General features: G+C 41.9%; 1 protein-coding gene across 6 annotated transcripts in view; it reads right to left on the reverse strand.

Moving 5' to 3' along the window:
• ANK3 (ankyrin 3) overlaps positions 1–21,555 on the reverse strand; it is a 749,833-nt gene that overhangs the window by 164,059 nt on the left and 564,219 nt on the right. For 5 of the 6 annotated variants that reach the window (XM_024986627.1, XM_059882494.1, XM_059882492.1 and 2 more), the window contains 7 exons: positions 17,307–17,504; positions 15,150–15,248; positions 12,603–12,701; positions 10,100–10,198; positions 6,228–6,425; positions 4,514–4,612; positions 4,148–4,246 (listed from right to left, as the gene is read on the reverse strand). In XM_024986627.1, the coding sequence (XP_024842395.1) occupies positions 4,148–4,246; positions 4,514–4,612; positions 6,228–6,425; positions 10,100–10,198; positions 12,603–12,701; positions 15,150–15,248; positions 17,307–17,504 (891 nt within the window). The remainder of the gene's footprint in view (positions 1–4,147; positions 4,247–4,513; positions 4,613–6,227; positions 6,426–10,099; positions 10,199–12,602; positions 12,702–15,149; positions 15,249–17,306; positions 17,505–21,555) is intronic. The other variant, XM_059882495.1, reaches the window with a different exon arrangement.

The raw sequence follows: 21,555 nt of genomic DNA on the forward strand, positions 1-21,555 counted from the left end.
GCGGATGTAAACTGTGGAAGTTTCATGGAAGTCACCACGGTCATATCCATCTGCATGACTGGCTCTGTTGAGTTTTTGTCCCTCCCTCCTCAGCAGTGCTTAAATTTAGAAATGCTGCAGCCTCCCTAATGGAGGCTATTTACCTCCCCTATATCCATTCTCCCTCCTTCCTTAATAAAATAACCTTTGCTGTGTATCCAGCTGAAAACTACATTTCCCAGCTTCCCTTGCAGAAAGAAGTAGCCAATGAAATGTAAGGAGAAATGTGGAGCTGCTGAGAATGCCCTGTTATCTGTCTTTACTGCCTTTTGCTTGAAAAGGGGACCTGGCAGCATGAGTGACAATATCTGGAAGACAGACCAAAAAAAAAGAATCAAATTGAAGAATCTTCAACCCTCTGAAAACTCTGAACTAGCATCAATAATTGCCTCCCTCCAGATTTGCCTGGAGAATCCCAGGGATGGAGGAGCCTGGTGGGCTGCCGTCTATGGGGTCGCACGGAGTCGGACACGACTGAAGCAACAGCAGCAGCAGCAGATTGTATATGACAAAAGAAAAATAGAACCTCATGAGTTTAAACCACTGTAGCTAGGTCTTTTTTTCTAGCAAGCGAACCAAATCCTAACTGATAGAACTGGCTTTTACTCAGGATCAAAGTCTAGAAAAACCTTCAGAACAGGATCACTGTCTCAGAAAGTAGGGATGGTTGGACAAGCAAAAGAGATGGCATTTCAGAGGCTGTCACAGCTATGGGAAAGAGAATGAATGTCCTGTTGGGAAAGCCTGTGCTCAGCTGGCTATAAAAGATACGCCTAAGGCTAAAGAGCTGTTGCTGTTGCTGCTTCTGCTAAGTCGCTTCAGTCGTGTCCGACTCTGTGTGACCCCATAGACAGCAGCCACCAGGCTCCCCTGTCCCTGGGATTTTCCAGGCAAGAACGCTGGAGTGGGTTGCCATTTCCTTCTCCAATGCATAAAAGTGAAAAGTAAAAGTGAAATCGCTCAGTCGTGTCTGACTCTTAGCGACCCCATGGACTGCAGCCCACCAGGCTCCTCTGCCCATGGGATTTTCCAGGCAAGAGTACTGGAGTTGGGTGGCATTGCCTTCTCCGAAAGGGCTGTTAGAAGGAATTAAAGAACTGCTTTTCTACTCTTTGTTAAAGATATTGTGCAGATAGGGAAACAAGAAGTCTTGTTGGACAAACACAAAGCTGGAAATCAACTGGAAATGAAATATATCAACTATTGACCTGTTTAAGAGTTACTTGTGGATGGAAAGATGGATGGGACTCATTTTGCTTTAGTTATTACTTATGCCTTCTTTCAATTCTAAACTGCTTAGCACTAGTTGTGACAAGATTATTGCTCTCATGTGGGGAATGAATAGCTCACTTATTAATTATTTACTGGTTGCCTACCACAAACCTGAGAGTATTTAAAAGAAAAATGGTCCAGGTTCAAAAACTTATGGAAATAAACAAGTGAAATAGATAGCTATCAAATTTCATTGTAAATTTTTCTTGTTTTAAAAATTGTGGTAAAATATACATTACATAAAACTTACCATTGTAACGATTTTCAAGCATGTAGTCAATGGCATTAAGTACATTCATATTGTTCTCCATTCACTATCCGTCTCTAAACTGAAAGTCCACCCACTAAACACTAACTTCCCAGTCCTCCCTCTACTCAGCCCCTGGCAACCAGCATTCTACTTTCCATTTTTACATGAAATCATAGTGTTTGTCTTTTGCTGTGTCTGGCTTATTTCACTCAGCATATCTCTGAGGCTTCCCTGTGGGCCCACCAGTAAAGAATCTGCCTGCCAATGCAGGAGATGTGGGTTCGATCCCTGGGTCAGGAAGATACCCTAGAGGAGGAAATGGCAACCCACTCCGGTATTCTTACCTAGGAAATACCATGGGCAGAGGAGCCTGGTGGTCTACAGTCCATGGGGTTGCAAAGAGTCAGGCATGACTTAGTGGCTAAACAACAACAGTATCTCTGAGGTTCATTCATGTTGCAGCATGTGTCAGAAGTCCCTTCCTTCTTAACACTGAATAACATTCCATTGCATGTATATACATTTTATCCTACCATGGAGACTTGGATGCTTCTACCTTTTGGCTACTGTGAATAATGCTGCTTTTCATGGCTTTATGATAGAACATCAGAGTTAGAAATTATGGGAAAAAGCCACTCAAATGAAAAGAAGTTTGGGGGCTTGATTTTGAATTGTAGAGTTCACTGGGTACAATTCTGAAGAGGATGGGGCAAGAGGTGACTGAGAAGTACAGGAAAAGAAGTTCTGAAGAGAAATACATGCCAAAGATTGCATTTGGAGAAATGGAGAAAACACGTGAATACTTTCTCTCTGAAAGTATCCAAAGTAATCTATAACAGCTCAAGTTCTTTGATTTGTGTGCACAAGAGATGTGATCTAGACACTCAGTTTAAAGGAGAACACTATAGCTGCCCCCAAATAGAAGAGTATAACAAATATAAAAAGCCTGAAGGATGCTAAACATTCCTTCAACCAACAGTATTTAGGAAAAGAATGGCACAGCTTTAAAATTGTGGTCCATATCATTCTAGTGTTCTCTGATCATAGCCATCTGGCTCAGCAACAGTGAAATGAAAAGATCTTTGCTCCTTGGAAGAAAAGCTATGACAAACACAGACAGCATACTAAAAAGCAGAGACACCTCTTTGCCAACAAAGAGCCATATAGTCAAAGTTACGTTTTTTCCAATGGTCATGTACGGATGTGAGAGTTGGACCATAAAGAAGCCTGAGCACCAAAGAATTGATGCTTTTGAACTGTGTGGTGTTGGAGAAGACTTTTGAGAGTCCCTTGGACTGCAAGGAGGTCAAACCAGTCAATCCTAAAGGAGATGAGTCCTGAATATTCATTGGAAGGACTGATGCTGAAGCCAAAGCTGTAGTATTTTGGCTATCCAATGCGAAGAACTGACTCATTAGAAAAGACCCTGATGCTGGGAAAGATTGAAGGCAGGAGGAGAAGGGGACGACAGAGGACAAGACATTTGGACGGCATCTCCAACTCAATGGACCTGAGTTTGAGCAAGCTCTGGGAGATGGTGAAGGACAGGGAAGCCTGGCGTGCTGCAGCCCATGGGGTCGCAAAGAGTAGGACATGACTGAGCAACGGAACAACAACAACTATATTCAGTTCAGTTCAGTCGCTCAGTCGTGTCCGACTCTTTGCGACCCCGTGAACCGCAGCACGCCAGGCCTTCCTGTCCATCAACAACTCCCGGAGTTCACTCAAACTCTTGTCCATTGAGTCGGTGATGCCATCCAACCATCTCATCCTCTGTCATCCCCTTCTCCTCCTGTCCTCAAACTATATTAACCTATCTTTAAACAAACTCTTTATGATTTGCCTCTCAAATTAGAATACCAGAGTCAGAAGAAAGCCATTCACTCTAAGTGTCTCTTTTATGAGAAATCTCTGTTGTCTACTGGTAAAAAATGACCTAATGCTAAGAATAAAGATTCTCTAACTGCATAGCATAGGGTTCTATATTCAATATCCTGTGATGAACTATAATGGAAAAGAATATGAGAAAGAATGTATACATCTATATAACTGAATCACTTTGCTGCACAGCAGAAATTAACACAACATTGTAAATCAACTATATTTCAATAAAATCAATTGAAAAAAGAATAAAGATTCTCCTTAGCAGTAATAACACCACATAAGCAAAACCTCCCAACTTATTAAACACACATAAACCACTCAAAGGCAATGTTTTACGGCCAGAAAATTTAACACATATTTTATAATTTTGACAAATGAGAACTGTCTTACTCCCTCAAGCTGCATTTATGTTTTTAATCTGGCTAAAGAGGACTTCAACTTTTTTTTCCTGAATTTTCCCCAGGCTCTAGAATGTCCTAGATTTTCAAGAAATAACAGTGGACAAGTAAATATTTATTGAGCATCTACCACATGAGTTGAGTAAATAGCTGAAGGCACAGATTTCCTAAGGCCGCTTATATTTCCGTGATCGTTACGTGGTGCCTCAACCAGGGGGGTGCTCCACATGAAGCCGAAGTAAATATACATAGAGAGACTGGAGGACACTTCATCAGTCTCCTCATGCTGTTGAATGACAGGTACCTTTGCAGCCGCGTGGGGTGAGGCTCCTTGGTCCAGAAGCAGAAGAGCCACTTTCTGATTATCATAATGTGCAGCTACATGCAGTGGCGTTAGCCCGCTCTGAAAACACGTGCAGAAACAACAACAAGCGTCAAATGACTTAATGTCAGAGGCCTAGACTTAGGAGACGGGATTAGATTGGATACAGCACAAGGTGTAATTTACATTCCAGTTTCAACAATACTTGGACCTCCTATTTCTGAAGTGATCTTCATCCTATGAGGCTTAAATGTGGATTAGTTAACCATTTAGGTGGCTGTCAGTGAATATTAGCAAGTGTGGTTATCATGGGAGTGGCCTGTCAGATGCTGGCCGATGACCTCATACCTTCCCAGCAGCATCTGGAGATGCACTTTTCTGCAGCAGGAGATTGGCTACTTCAAGCTTCCCATATTTTGCTGCCACATGAAGGGGAGTAAATCCTTTCTGAAAAGAGTACCATAAAAATAATAACATAAGCATAAGAGAAACATAAAAACAGTAACAATAGAAGTGATACAAAGGCATCACTCTTCTGGAACGGATGCATTATTCTAACGGTGAAGATCAGTGCAGCCTATATTTAAGGATCAAGACTGGTAGACAACAGTGAGACAGTCTCCTTTTCAACGAAGATGAGCAGGATATTTAATCTTTCTCTCTCTGCTGGCTCAGCCACAACGAGATACTAATCTTGGCACTCCTCAGGTATCTGACACGGATGAATTTGGAAAGATGGAGCTGGGGCTTATTCAAGGGCCATTTGGGGATTTCACCTTGTGGGAAGAATAGGTTGCAGGGTCCAAGCCCAGTTTGGATTTGGAGGGTTTGGAAAAATCCAGGGCAAGTCTGAACCTCCCATAATCTCACATCACCAGAAGAGAGCCTCTCTTCACCCTTTTCTGTATTTCTGCATGTATATATTAATACATGTCTGAAGATATGACCCAGTCCTTGCATGTAGGAGTCAGAGGTTCTTACACCTCAGCTACTGCAGGTGAACTGAATCATAACACATGGTTCTATCCCAATAAATATGTGAGTTGGATGCCAAGAGGTGAGTAGCTCCTCTCCCTTACTTCCAGTTCCTACAGGATCTGAGTATCAGCCAGTTAGTCACCATGCACCACTAGGGCTCCAAGCACAAGGCAGGGACTAGAGGGTGAGCAACATATTTGACCTCATGGGACTATAGCCATTCAGAGACAGGGGCAGCTGGCATGGTGGAAGAGCTGGAGCACTCAAAATGTCATCACTCATTACTCTTTTCTCTCACATGTTAAGTAAGATCCAGGAACTTTCATCTCTACTGAAGAGTCTAAAGAATCACAGGGGGTGAATTTTGAAGAAGTCATAGTTTGTTCAGATAATTTCCCAAGTTTTCGTAAATACTGTAATTATCTTCAGCATTGATCACACATTAATGCTTCTTCTCTGCCTTCCAATAAGAGACTATAACACCAATTTCTAGCTTTCTGAGACATGCCATGGGCCAGGTCATCTTGCTATCACATTGCTAGGTTTACATAGGATCAAAGAAAAACTCTAAATTTTGCATTCTGCACTTATAAAGCAACTGTGTGTGTGTGTGGGGTGGTTATTACTGCAAGGCATCAGAGTTGAGATTTTAAAAAACCATAAATCAGAAAAGACAGCAACAACAACAAAGCAGCAATAACAGCAAACCAAGAAAAATCTACCTCCTGCTTTGAAAGTATTATAGAAGCCATTAACCAACTGGCTTGGATAATGTGGTTTGTCTACCTGGCCTCAGCAAGAGAAACCTGCAGCTGTGTTTTTAAACCACCATTTAAATCTATCAAATAATTTGCAAGAAATATCTGACTGTGGACATCAATAAGGTTTCATTAGAAGATAATAAAATGTAAGGTATATACACACAACTAGCTACCCGCCCCACCCCAGGGCTTTGCTGGTCACGTTAATCCCGGGATCCAAGCATATATGCTGTTGTACAGCTTTTCTACCTATTACTGTGCAGGAAACTGTAAAGAGAAGGTATCTGGGGGACACAGCAGGATTCTAAGACTGACTTGCATACCTTTGTTGTTATAGCTAAAGATGCGCCATGATCCAAAAGGAAAGCTGCGACGTCTTCGTGTCCCTCTCGCGCTGCAAGGTGCAGCGGGGTGTACCCCGAAGTTGTCGCTGCATTTGGAGATGCTCCTTGCTGCAACAACTGCTGTACTATATCCGCTTTCCCCAGTCGGGCAGAAATGTGGAGAGGGGTTTGGTCATCCTAAAGGGCAAGGTAAGAATGCAGGTCTGATGAACTGAGAAAACAATGGTCATGAAAAATACAGCAAAACTTCGCTGCTCGGTATGAGAGGCTGCATTCAACTCTTTGACACAATACTAAAAAGAACCTCATCTATCTTTAAGTTTTAGAAAGGTGGTGATGGTGAATTTAAGCACCTTAAATACCCTTTGAGTAACCTATTAGAATGAGAATTGTGAAGGGCATTTCTTTTAAGAAATTATCCCCACTCACTCATCCCTGCTATACTTTATCAATTTTTTTCACCTCTAATGATTCTTTTTTGGTGGGAGAGGGGACATAAGGGAATGTATCCTGGGAAAACTGAAATACCTGGGAGGGATAACCTCCACCAGTTATCATGTAGTCACATAGAATGAATTATTCCATTGGTGCTGCCTTCCCACTATCAAAAGTGGGGAGATGGGGGCAATACAGGATGGTTGAGGAAGGCTCCCAGCTAAGAGGTCTGATGAGGGCTGATAACCATTTTTTCCTCTGCTTGCCGAGTTGTCATCCTGGCATAAGCTGCATCTGCCTGGAGTGGAGGGCCCCCTATTACAGTTCACCCCAGGACATAAGGTACTCATAAGTCCTGCACCCTGAGGGCCTTAGCCTCACATTGGAGGTACATCTTTTCCTAGTTTGCTCAGAGATGCTCTCTGGAGAGAAATCCCCTACTAGAATGTGAACAAGTCCAGGCCAATACTTTAGGTAGGGCAAGTAGACAGCTGGGGCTGGCGCACAGCACACTGCTTTGCAAAGGTAAGTAAAAGGAGGGTCAGGGTCAAAGCAAGAGGGTCTATGTAACCAGTAGGAAGCGTGAGAAGTTAGTGGAGATGCCACAAGGAAGAAGAGAAACACTGAAAACAGAAAGAGATAATTGCTAAAACAAGAACTCTCATCTAACTCTACTATTGCCATGACCACCATTAAGCATCAACTGAGCGTGTGCATGCCCCAGGTTCTGCACTAGGTACTCCACTTGCATTAATTCACTCATCATCACAGCTACTCTATCAATTACAACTGTCATTGTTCCCATTCTGTATGTCAGGCAACTAGAGAAGGGAATGGGGCACAGAAATGTTAACTTGCCCAGTGTTACCTGGCTAGTAAATGATGGACAAAGATTCAAACCCAGGCAGTCTGGCTGATGCATACTGTCTCTTTAAAAATCTTATGGTCAATATCAGTTTGTGGGTTAAACCATTTCCTAGATGACATGCTTCATATGTAACAACACTCAAAAATGTGAGGTTTCTTGTAATGGTAGAGAAAATATAGTTATAAAATATATTTTCATATTTAAAAATATATTTATAAAAATAGTTATATTTTAACTATATAAATATATAGTTAAAGTAACTAATACAAATATAGTACAAACTGATACAAACATACTAGTGAACATACAGCCTCTCTTAACCATTCCACTTAAGTGATTTAGCAGATTAACCAACATCCTTTAGATCAGGGGTCAGAACAGTAAAATCTAGGGGCCAAATTCAGCTGCCACTTGTGTTTATAAATAAAGCTTTATTGAAACACAGTCCTGTCCATCTGCTGATGTATTAAATTATGTACTGTCTACCACTGCTTTTGTTCTGTAACAACAGAGGTGAGAGACCGTGACACAGACTGTGTATAATGAGAAGCCTAAAATATTTACGATTAGATGCTTTACAGAAAGTTTGCTAAGCTTTGCTTCTAGGTCCTCTGTAAAATCTACCAACTGGCACCACAGTACACTGGACACTCGAGGTTAAGGTCTGCTGCCTAGAACATCACTGTCTTTGTACCCACATGTGGACTGCATGTTTGCAAAGACCTAGATGTCTTTGTTCCTACACTAGTATGTTTATACCAGTTTGTACTCTATTTGTATTAATTACTTTAACTATATATTTATATAGTTAAATATAACTTATTTTTATATTTTTATAAATATATTTTTAAATATGAAAATATATTTTATAAATATATAAAAATATGTAAATTATAAACAACATAACACTTAACAGGTAAAATATAAGTATGAAAAGAAAGGCTTTATTTTCCTCTAAGAATACTAAGGCAAAAGCCTTGGAGAGCCTTGGTAGAAGTTGATAAATACCAATTATGGTCAAATTAGATATGGGTAGGAAAGCTGAATGGGCTTCCCAGGTGGCGCTAGTGGTAAAGAAAGTGAAAGTGAAAATGAAGTCGCTCAGTTGTGTCTGACTCTTTGCGACCCCATGAACTATAGTCTACGAGACTCCTCCATCCATGGAATTTGCAAGCAAGAGAACTGGAGTGGGTTGCCATTTCCTTCTCCTGGGGATCTTCCCAACCCAGGGATCGAACCCGTGTCTCCTGCATTAAAAGCAGATGCTTTTATCACCTGAGCCACCAGGGAAGTGGTGGTAAAGAAACACACCTGCCAATGCAGGAGATGAAAGAGACACGGGTTGGATCCCTGGGTTGGGGAGATCCCCTAGAAGAAGGCACAGCAACCCACTCCAGTATTCTTGCCTGGAGAATCCCATGGACAGAGGAGCCTAGCAGGCTACAGTCCATAGGGTTGCAAAGAGTTGGACATGACTGAAGCAACTTAGCTTGCATGCATGCAAGAGAACTGGATAAACTGGAGGAAAATGTTAAAAGTCGAGAAATGTTCTATGCTCAGACTGCTTCACAAATGCTTCAGTTTCCTCTTCATTTAACCCTAAACTAGAAACTGCAAAGTATATACATAAATGACAAAGAAATGTACATTTGTATATTGAAGGGCTCAAATTAAATGCCTTAGGTATTTATGTATCTATGATTCCTGACCAAAATTGCCATTTGATCATCGGACCAACTACGCAGCCAGACAGTGACAGCAAGTTTCTTCTAGTGGGTAAATGCCAGGCAGAGAATGACGCATTCAAACTCAATCCTGACATTCTTCTATACTCTGTTTTGTGAACAACTCTGACCAAGTCTCAGAGTTTTGGGTTTAACAACTCGTGGAGAAAAGATTGCTGCTGCTGCCGTTTAATTGCTAAGTCATGTCCAACTCTTAGCAACCCCATGGACTGTAGCCCACCAGGCTCCTGTGTCCATGGGATTTCCCAGGCAAGAATACTGGAGTGGGTTGCCATTTCCCTCTCCAAGGGATCTTCCCGACCTAAGGATCAAACCTGAATCTCCTGCATTGGCAAGTGGATTCTTTACCACTGAGCCACCAGGGAAGCCCTGGAGAAAAAGTTAAAACTCCCCTTTCCCTTTTGTGGTTGTGACAGCTGACATCTAAGTCAACCAAAAGAACTCAGTTGTGCTTCCAAACTATGCCTGTGCTAGAAACTTTGTGCACGAGCCTGTCTTCACAGAGTGCAAACAACTCTGGGCCAATTCTAGGCTTGGTTTTTAAGTTGTTAGGGATGAGCAATGTGCCAAGGACACAGAGTTCTTTCTGGCGCAAAGCTCTTGTTCTATTTCATTTTGTTAAATAATTGAGTAGACATGGGCAGCGAAGGGATGTTTTCAATATCCCTGAGGTAGAGACTATTGTCATTGGTGGTGGTCATTACTCTAGAAGAGTGATCCTGGAAGAGAGCATGCGTATGTTTAAAGGTTTTATTAAAATCATTTCTTCTCTTGGTAGCAAACGAAGCACACACGGCACATACCTTAGCTTTAGCTTCTACCTGAGCTCCGTCTTGCACCAGATACCGCACGACTTCAGCCTGACCGGACCGAGCTGCCATGTGCAGGGCTGTCTCTCCTCTCTGGGGAACAGGAGCCAAAGTGAGTTAAAGACGGCTCTAAAGACTGGCATATTTTCTTTACATAAAGTTTGTGATGGAGGTTTTTGTTTAAATAAAAAGTAGTCCCAAGCACTTCCTTCCTGAAAATAGGGAAGAAGGGAAATGAAATGCACAAGAATTGCCCAGGAGCCTGGCCCATGATGGAAAACTTCAGCGTGAAGTCCACGGAGCACAGCAGGACTGGAAGCTTAATAATCTACAACGCTGGGTTCAAAGGCAGTTGCCACAGGACCAAGCAAGAGAGTGGACGAGTAAAGAGGGCAGGTGGAGAGTGCCCTTGGAGGGAGGCACCCCTACCTGGCATGGGCAGACTGCGGCAGTAAATCTTTGGGATGCCAGTTGTACCATGCCACACCTTTCTATTTTTCAAAAATAGTAGCAGTCTGGGATATCTGTGTACATTTCTTGAGTGTTGGGCAAAAATCAGAGTTCAAAACAAAACAAAAAGCGCTGCATAAGCACAAAATAAACCCAAGGCCAGACTCGACGTGTCCTTGGTTTGCATTCCCTGCTTTATCTCAGCAGGTCCTTATCCTATTCTTTGAGCATTATCCCAAGGGCTTATTTTCTTTGTCACTGGACTTCCCCCACTTCTGCTGCTTTTCACCAAGTAGACTTTAATTCAGATGATCTCATTTTTTAAAATGAAACGACACAGAAAACACACATGGATCAAAATGTTAAAAATGTTAAAATCAAATATACTCTTCCACACAGAAGTGATGCCCACCTTTAAATTACTTTTACAAATTTTGCTTTGCTTTGTAGGATATTCATCTCCATGAAAGGCTATGCAGAGATACGGTTCACATGGAACTTGCTGCTGTTATTACTGGAAAGGTTGTGAGGATGGAGCTGACCATGTTACCCAGTGTTCTCTTTGTAAAGGAAAACCCTCTCTCCCTGGCATGAGTACCAGGGAAGATTGCATTCAGCTGAGATCTGGTCCATTTCTATCTTGTGGATGTGCCGAGCCCAGCTGCTGGAAGACACAGAGCCTCACAGGACGTCTGCCCTCGGGGTAGAGGCACAGCGTCTTAGGGTTCACCCTTTCTGTGCCGGCATGCTGTTTGTTTTATTTTATTTCTTTAGTGCCCATGAATCCAACTAACGTCCTTATGCTTGTGTCTGGGGTGCCCATATTATTAGGATGTTAAAGTTAAAAGCCTATGAAACAAGGTCAAGAGCCACATGCAGATTGAGAGTAATAAGCTACTCCTTTGACATTTACTATGTCCCATGGGTTTGTGACACAATATCAAGCACACGAAAGAGAAATTACTTCGAAGTTACTTGAAATCACAAGGACAGTGTTGGAACTACTTTCTCAGCATGCAATACTTCTTATCTGTTTTAATTTTACTTGAGTATGGTCGATTTACAATGTTGCGTTAATTTCTGCTGTATGGCCAAGTATGACTCCGTTATACACACATATATATATATATTCTTTTTCATATTCTTTTCATTATGGTTTATCACAGGATATTGAATATAATTCCCTGAACTGTATGTATGACCTTGTTTATCCATTTTATAGAATCAGCTTTTATTTGCTAATGCCAAACTCACCAGCCTTCCGTCCCAACCCTGCTCCCTTGGCAGCGAGTCTGCTCTCTGTGTCTGTGAGTCTGTTTCTGCTTCATAGACAGGTTCATTTGTATCATATTTTAGATTGCACATATAAGTGAAATCGTATGGTGTTTGTCTTTCTCTTCCTGATTTACTTTGCTTAGTATGATAATCTTTAGGTCCGTCAATGCATGGAACACTTCTTAATGCTTCTATTGAAAAAGAAAACTCTCCCTTTCCAGAAAACTTTATTTTTTGAAGTATAATATTCAGTAGTAAGCTACACAGCCCCTGCTGCTACTGCTGCTAAGTCGCTTCAGTCGTGTCCGACTCTGTGCGACCCCATAGACGGCAGCCCACCAGGCTCCGCTGTCCCTGGGATTCTCCAGGCAAGAACACTGGAGTGGGTTGCCATTTCCTCCTCCAATGCATGAAAGTGAAAAGTGAAAGTGAAGTCGCTCAGTTGTGTCTGACTCTTTGTGACCCCATGGACTGCAGCCCACCAGGCTCCTCCGTCCACGGGATTTTCCAGGCAAGAGTACTGGAGTGGGGTGCCATCGCCTTCTCCGACACAGCCCCTAAGTTTTAGCAATTTGTGACCAGTTAGTGACTGAATGGATCTTGCCTTTGAAGTAAAGGAAACCACAGGTATTCTCAAAATTCTGTCCTTTTAAATAGTCAAGTTAAATAGTAATTAATTTACTTACAACAGAAAATAAGTTGATTGAGAGTAATCTTTTCCAGTTTCAAAAATACTCACCGTTGGACCTAACTTTGTTCAAAGGATACTTACCACGTTAGTGGTGTTTGGTGAGGCTCCATGATGCATTAATTGTGACACGATATTTACATGCCCCATGAAGGCAGCAACATGGATTGGGGTAAGGCCCGACTGGGGGAGAAAAGGGAAATGTCAGCTTGTTAGCTTATTTTCAAAACGATTTGTCTGCCTGCTTATCTGTCTGTCTGCAATTTTATCCACCCATCCTTTCATATTAAGACAACCAATTTACTGATCAGATCAGAAAACATCTAGACATCACCACCATGTCTTAGATTCTATATGGCAAATGTAGCAGTGATCATCATTTCCCTAAAGCAGGTTCTGTGATTATGAAAGGCCTACGTCATAACCATTCAAGACTTATTTCACACATCTTATATAGCTCTATGAAAAAACTTTAGACAGGAATACCTTGAAGGTTTTTCCCTTTATTAAATCTTCCTTATCCATATGGCTATGTTTGTGTGTGTGTGTGCATGTGTGTGATTACATACACAGTAACAAAAAGTCAACTTTTTTTTCAGATCCTATTCTGGCCTTTAATAAGGATTCTCATGTACTCAGAATAACTGATTGTATTATACATGAGAGAGCAGGTGGGAACACAAAGCCATCCCTCTAAGAAATGAGCAGATCAGCATTAAAGGTCTCAATCATTAAAAATTTTAACTTTCTGAGTATTATAAAGGGATATAATTAAGGCAGATATAACAATGGTCACTAGATTAGACTTTCATTTTTTTGGTGTGCTTCAAAGTCCTACTTACACACCTCAAAACACTGGTTCTTCTTGTATAAAATGATTCCATTTTAAATGTTTCAGGATTTAATTTCACTTACACCATGAACATCATAACTTGAAAAAAAAATGTAATATGGCCAGAAAAAGCTGAGAGAGAAGAAGACAACTAATTTCAACTGAAATTTGAGTAGTGTCAAAAAAGATGTGTAAGGAATTCTATACAATGAAAGGGAGACAGAGACAGATGAATTCTAGTTGCCAGACTTCAAGTAGTGGGAGCTGAGGAAAACGAGAGGAAGGAGAATTGGGTTTTAATTTGGTGCTTTTTCCCTCCGGCAGGCAAAGTCTAATTAGGACATTTTCGGCACCACCTTTTCAAGCCCTCAGGGAGTAACAGAGCTGACAGTGGAACTTATCGCCACAGGCTGGCATCTCTGGACGCTTACTCAGGTACCAGTCAGAAATCTCCTTTTAATTCAGAGTCCATTTTGATCTTTAAAAAGGGCTGCCATGCACTGAGAATAAACTTATTCTTTTCTAATTAGAATAACTGGGTACCTACCAGGGAGCCAGAAGACTCATAAAAGAGCAAATCAGTATTAATATTTTCCATCAATTAGTATTTTAAAGTTGTGAAGGTTAGAAATCAAGGTAGATAATTCAATTGTGGATAAGAAACTGAGGCAAAGCAACAATGACTGGATTAGACCTTAGTGTCTACATGTGCTTCAAATCCTAGAGTCTTTAATGATGCATTCAACAGACCTTTATTGGATGATCTACTGTGGAATCTACTGTGTTGTGGGTACATTAAGACCAGTAAGAGTCAGGCCTGCCTTGGTGGGGTCTGCAGTTTGGGGGCGGCAGGGGGTGGGTCATAAGTGAGCCAGCGGGACAAGCACTTTGATGGAAATACACCTAGGATGTGGTGATGGTCCCTAGGAGGAGCTCCAGGACCAGATCAAGGGTTAGGGGAGGACTCCTGGAGAAGGTGGCCCAGATCTGGTCCTCAAAGACATGCAGGGTGAACAAAGGGAGTCCAGTCTAGGGAAGGCCAATGGCTAAAATCCAGGACCAGAGTGCTACAGGTGGGTGGGGGATGGGTACGTCTGGAGGGTGCATGCCAGACTCAATTTTCCTTGTTGCAGGCTCAGCCCTGATCCCAATAGATGGCTTCTCTGAGTTCTGTTTCGGTTTATATGAAAGAAACCTAGAGCTACCATTTTACTAACTTCAGCAACTCTATATTTCATTAATTCTGAGTTTTTCCAGAGAGCAATCCCTCATCACCACACAGAGGTTATGTCATGCAGGGTTTCCCAACCGTGGCACATGTGACATTCTGAGCCAGATAATCCTTTGTTGTTGGAGGCTGGGCTGTGCACTGCAAAATATTGAGTTGCAACTCTGGCCTCTAGCCACTAGATGCCAGTAACACCATCCAGTTGTGACAAGGAGAAACTTTTCCAAACAGCCAAATGCCTCACAGTGGGGCAAATCCACGCCTACACGGGTTTGAGAAGCACCGCATTAAAGTGCATTAAAGCACATAAATTACACTTGGAGTGATGGCACCCCGCCAGCACGATGCATGTGTTTGGGTTATGCTTCTGGTTATGGCGTTGTACTGAGTATTTGCACTCTCCTCCCACACTCTTGTCTGCTCTCCTAAGAACTGGCAGCCCCTTCGGGAAGGGTTCAGAAAGTGCTATGACAACCACGCACAGTACAGCTAGCTGGTCGTCGGGAAGGGCACTGGGACTCTGGCTACTGAGGCTATACATGGGGAACCCCAGAAATCCTCCTCTCCTCACCTCGGTTACAGCTTGGATGGATGCACCGTGTTTCAGAAGGAGTTCCATCACTTTAATTCGATTCTTCTTGCAGGCAATGTGAAGAGGGGTAAAGCCATTCTGCAAGGGAAAAAGACACAGAACTATGTGATTACGTTCCATTGAGATCCACTTCCTATGCACGGTAAAATACCTCTGCAAAAGTGATGTCTGTAAAGATTTGGAAATGAGCAGAAACAATGGGAGGTTGAATTGAATATAGGCTCTTTTCTGGAAGCACAGGTAGTCTACCTGCTCCCAGGAACCCAGCGTGCCCTGATAATCATGAACAGGAAGCAAATTTTGGTCATAGGTTCCTAGTAGTTAAGGCAAAATGGTCATGCATCTTTTGAAATTTTTTAAAGATTTTTTTGATGTGAACCTTTTTTTTTTTTTAAAGTCTTTAATTTGTTACAATATCACTTCTGCTTTATGCTTTGGTTTTTTGGCTGCAAGGATGTGGGATCCTAACTCCCTGAGCAGGGATCGAACCTGCATCCCCCACTTTGGAAGGTGAAGTCTTAACCACTGGACCACCAGGGAAGTCACTCATCCATCTTTTTAGATTATTTGACTCTGGAATTTACTCTTCCAAACATGTCCCTCCTTCACCTCAAAAACACATACTAAAAACATCTGGGCCAAAAATTTGTCCAAGGGAACAAAAAGTTAACCAACTCAACATTAGTTGGAACATTTGGTTTAATATTTAATCAAATAAAGGAACTTGCTTTTTTACAAAATACCTACCTAGCTGTACTACCTGCTAAGTGAGACCATGGGGCATATTTTTGTCACCACAGGGAACTGCAGACCCTCAGGATCCACCATGAAAGCTTCAGGTGCTTCTGTGGAGGTTTTCAGACCACTTACCAGGCCATAGTCCATCCTAGGATGACAGGCTACAACCTCCATAACCTCCTTTTGTTGTGAAATCTTTAGAGTCAGAGGAAAAAGAGGGTCAGAGCCCACACCCTGTTGTAAGGCTTCTTTTCTTGTACGGAAAAATGAGTCATGGCTGCTCATTTCTTTTCCTCCCTTCTCAGAATTCAAAGATATGTCTGATATCCTGGGCCAGTCAGCAGCTCTTAAAATATTGCTCCAGGAAAAGCCTTTAGAATTACGAAGGCCATGGAGCTGCCCAGGGTCTGAAGGGCTCCTTCCTGCCCATTCTTTCCTGGCCACTCCAAATCTCAGAGCCCACAGACTGCCAGAGGTGATGAGCTGCAAGGGAGCAGAGCCCCTTCCTAAAATGGTTGATCAGATGACAGCCCTGACTGCAAAATTGCTAGTAAACACAGGTTTTCCCTAGCATTTGGTGACATATTTTTTTCCTAAACATGAGTGTTTATTTTGAACTAAATTTAAACAGCTTACTAAATTGGGACATTTATTTTTCTAAAGACAACAAATACCATATCATTGTGAAAACCAAACTATATAGTAAAGCTCAAGGTTAAAATAGCAAATCATTCTAGGAGTTAGGACTACAAAACTAGACCAAAATTTTGATTGCATCTCAATGAAAAGGAGATGACAGGTGATATTTCATTACCTTACATGGTTAACATCACATCAGATTTCCATGCATTGGAGAAGGAAATGGCAACCCACTCCAGTGTTCTTGCCTGGAGAATCCCAGGGATGGCAGAGCCTGGTGGGTTGCCGTCTGTGGGGTCGCACAGAGTCGGACATGACTGAAGCGACTTAGTAGCAGCAGCAGATTTCCACTCACAAGTTCCTAGACTTCTCATGTTCAAGGTTTATTTTTTATCATTTTGCCTCATATTTTTAGATCTCAGAAAAAAACTTTTAATTCACAGAGTTATCACTTTACCTACCAGAAGATAAGTTGACCAACTCAGTTTTTTTTGTAGTTGTACAGTCTTTGGGTTTATTTACATAAGAGAATCACAAATGTGACTACAAAGAGGCTAATGATTTAAATCAGCCTCACCAGCCTTGCTTATGTTGGAAATAGAAGGGTTTATAAATTTACAAGAAGGCTACTTGAAAGTTGACAAGAAGTATATACTTTACTAAACTAGACCTCCCATTTTCACGGAGTCCCTTTGCATGTAGGGGTAGCATGTGGTCAGCAAGACAACACAGGCTGGACTTGTGAGCTGAGCCACTCACCAGGGCTTTGGCGTTGGGATTAGCTTTCTTGTCCAAGAGAACCTTGGCGACTTTGTAATGGCCACAGTGGGCAGCCACGTGCAGGGCGGTCAGGTAGTCGTTGGTGACGTCATCCACAGGCACATTATGCTGCAGGAGAAGCTGGACGCAGTTTAAATGATCCCCCTGCGTAGCCATGTGAAGAGGAGACAATCCATTCTGGAACACAGAAGGAAAGTGGAGTTGACATTTTCCCTTTCATTTGCAAATGCGCCCAACAGAAAATGCAGTACGAATATGAACAGATGAAAACCCTAGATTCGCCCATGGAAATACCATCTTTTTGTAAAAGGTTTTGCGGCAACTGTTTTGAACTGCAGTTCCTTTCCAAACGAGTCCTCCCATGTCTTATATCAATCAAAAGTAAAATTTCAAAGATAATGTCTTTCTCGAATTTAAAAATGGTGTGACATTTGGGCAGTAGAAATCTCTTCATGCTATCAAACTGTAAACGAAATGTAGACAGAATGATAATACTATCAGGAAAATCTGAAGTCTGGCTATTTGATGATATAGAGGAAATGATTATCAGTTGGGATGTATTGTGGTTATTCAGAAGATAAAGAGCCCTCAGCTCTTAGACATGATGCACTGAAGTGTTTATGGGTGAGAGAGGGTTCACTCTGAAACAATGCATGGATGCTGAGGTCCAGGGAGTAGGGTACAAGGTGGAGAGCAAGCACGTGGCCCACATGCTGTGAGTCAGGAAGCTGAGTGATGTGCACTGAGGGCTTTAATTTGCTATTTTTTCTGCACACGTTTGAAAGTTTTGTAATAAAGAGATTTTCCATGACTTGAAAAGATAAAAACAGTGTAAACTGCACTGCCGGCCACTACTAAATGCATCCCCGATGACACGGAATTCTGACTGTGTGGATCACAACAAACGGAAAACTCTCAGAGAGGGGAATACCAGACCACCTGAGCTGCCTCCTGAGAAATCTGTATGCAGGTCAGGAAGCAACAGTTAGAACTGGACATGGAGCAACAGACGTTCCAAATAGGAAAAGGGGTACGTTAAGGCTGTATATTGTCACTCTGCTTTTTTAACTTCTATGCAGAGTACCTCATGAGAAATGCTGGGCTGGAGGAAGCACAAGCTAGAATCAAGATTGCCAGGAGAAATATCAATAACCTCAGATATGCAGATGACACCACCCTTATGGCAGAAAGTGAAGAGGAACTAAAAAGCCTCTTGATAAAAGTGAAAGAGGAGAGTGAAAGAGTTGGCTTAAAACTCAACATTTAGAAAATGAAGATCATAGCATCTGGCCCCATCACTTCATGGGAAATAGATGGGCAAACAGTGGAAACAGTGTCAGACTTTATTTTTTGGGGCTCCAAAATCACTGCAGATGGTGATTGCAGCCATGAAATTAAAAGACGCTTACACCTTGGAAGGAAAGTTATGACCAACTTAGATAGCACGTTAAAAAGCAGAGACATTTGCCAACAAAGGTCTGTCTAGTCAAAGCTGTGGTTTTTCTAGTAGTCATGTATGGATGTGAGATTTGAACTATAAAGAAAGCTGAGCACTGAAGAACTGATGCTTTTGAACCATGGTGTTGGAGAAGACTCTTGAGAGTCCCTCAGACAGCAAGGAGATCCAACCAGTCCATCCTAAAGGAAATCAGTCCTGAATATTCTTTGGAAGGACTAATGCTGAAGCTGAAACTCCAATACTTTGACCACCTGATGCGAAGAACTGACTCATTTGAAAAGACCCTGATGCTGGGAAAGATTGAAGGCAGGAGAAGGGGACAACAGAGGATGAGATGGTTGGATGGCATCACCGACTCAATGGACATGAGTCTGAGTGAACTCCGGGAGTTGATGATTGACGGGGAGGCCTGGCGTGCTGTGATTCACGGGGTCACAAAGAGTCAGACATGACTGAGCGACTGAACTGAATTGAACTGAACTGAACTATTTAAGACTGAAAAGGATAAAAGTAAGGCAGGGACAGATTGGTATTCACTAGATTGATTTTTATTTGCTCTTTCTATGTTACTAATACTTGTTATTGAGTATTGATCAATTTTTAAGAAAGATATAAATACAACACTTCTCTTGTCACATCAATGTCGAAAGGACAGCTTTTCCCTTTTCCATCAGTCTGGTGCCACCATGTGTTCACAACGAGGAACGGCAAGCCTCTGACTGACTAATATTCAGTTTAAATTAACTGGGTTCAAAGACACGCCATGGTACGTGATAAGTAAAACGTTCATTTGGACTGCTGAGAGATGGCATAGTAGGGTACAAGGTAAATAAAACCTTTAAAAAGGCTTAGCATGACACTTAGCATTCAGTACATGTTTCTCAACGAAGGCAAAAGCAAGGTATTAGATAGATATCAGTCTCTTCAGGCATGTTTCCTTTAAATATGGGGCAACATGGAGAGGCCTGGGGAAATTCCCAGAGAATCCAGTTATCGAGAGAGGCTTTAGTAATTAATGTAACCTGTTTTAACCTACGTGGGGCGGGGGGGGAAGTGACAGTAAATTTAGTTTCCCAAAAAAATCATCATCACTGAACTTTGAAAATAATGATACGCTAAATAAGCACTGATGATTTCTGAATCCTCTGGGCCAAGTTAAATGTCCCTAATTTATTTATAAATGACATAAGACAACAGTTTCGGGGGGTATAAAAGCAAGTTTTCCTTTGACCACTCTCATGGCGTCACTCACACACCCCCTCATGTATTTTAACTATTTGTGTTTCTTGAAAGCAAGAGTTTCATGGGTTAAAACTTCCCCATACTGCCCAGGAGAGAGCCTTGTATATACAGAAAGAGCTCCAGAAATAACTATGTAAATTTAAAGCCTCCATACATGGCCAGTCAATCAGGATATTTCTGCCTAAAAATTTCCACTTCAATATCTTGAACCAAAGTAGAAACTAAGGTGCAAGAAAGAATGGGAGCCCTTCTCATGTGAGACACCGCCACCCACGAGCATATGCACTTGTTTATTTCCTGCCAAAACATCCCTCTGCTTTGTGTGTTGATACAGCCTTAGAGGAAAACATGAAGCAAACAAAGAAACAAACTCTGAGAGAACAAACGACTTAGTGAAGATTAGAAATGGGTGGCGGTGTCACAAAAAGAAGGAAACTCTCTAATGATAACACAAAACCACCATCTCTGAATGGGTAACTTATAGGTCACTGGGGAAGCACCAGAAAAAAACACCATCTGCCTTGTGGAAAGGGGCCTTATTACATATATACAGCATCTCATCAAGCTAAAAACATGGGTCCAGGGTGATGGTTTTTCTTAGCTAAGAAAGATGGACGTCTTGAAGATTTAGAGAGATGGTCTTAAAGTTCAGAATGCATTCATCCACTTAATATTTATTTGATAAATATTTGGTGAAGGTCTCCTAGGTAACAGGTGTTGATTGAGGTGCTTGGGGAATAATGCTGAATATAAGACAAAGTTCTCGTTTTCATTTCACTGAAGAAAGAGATAGCAAACGAGTAAAGAAACCAAGAAGGTCTCGCTGAGAAGATGACATCTGAGCTGAGAAAAAGGTGAAGACTACAGAGATCTGGGACAGACTGAGAAAGCTCAGTCTGAGGGAACAGGAAATGAGAACAGTCTTGGTGTATTATAGGAAGTGAAAGGAACCTGCTTGGCTGGAGATGCTGAGGACCAGAGATGAGTCTGGTGGTCAGATTCTGGTAAGGACTTCTCAGTGCAGTGGGCATGGGGACTTCCGAAAAACATGGCAGAAGTGATGTGTGTGTTTATCCAAACTTTCACAAGCTCCACTGAAAAACATGAACGGAATTAAAAGACAGAATCCGTGGGGCACGCACACATATGCGCAGGCACACCCACACAGTCACACAATGGGAAAGAAAACAAAACGTATGTGTGATGTCTACAACTTTAGAATATGAGAAGAGATTTTACGTGTGTTAGCTTATCCAGCAGAAAGGAGAAGGCTGACACCTAAGTGCCTGGTGAAGGGTATAATCTGTGGTACGCTGGCAAATGTCTCACGATAGCTCTGTGAAAATAGGTAGCATTTGCCAGTTTACACTGTGCAAAGACCTCTACTCTATGACCGATATCAATCTATCACCATAATGTTACTGAATATGGAATTAGGAAGAGATGCACATAATAGGTTCAACGGTGTGGCTCTGGTATACTACAGCGTACGATGCAGAGAATGGCTTTAACTCCCAAATGTCCAAA

This window comes from Bos taurus, chromosome 28 (genome assembly GCF_002263795.3).
Source record: "Bos taurus isolate L1 Dominette 01449 registration number 42190680 breed Hereford chromosome 28, ARS-UCD2.0, whole genome shotgun sequence".
In the NCBI taxonomy this organism is placed as follows: Eukaryota; Metazoa; Chordata; class Mammalia; order Artiodactyla; family Bovidae; genus Bos; species Bos taurus.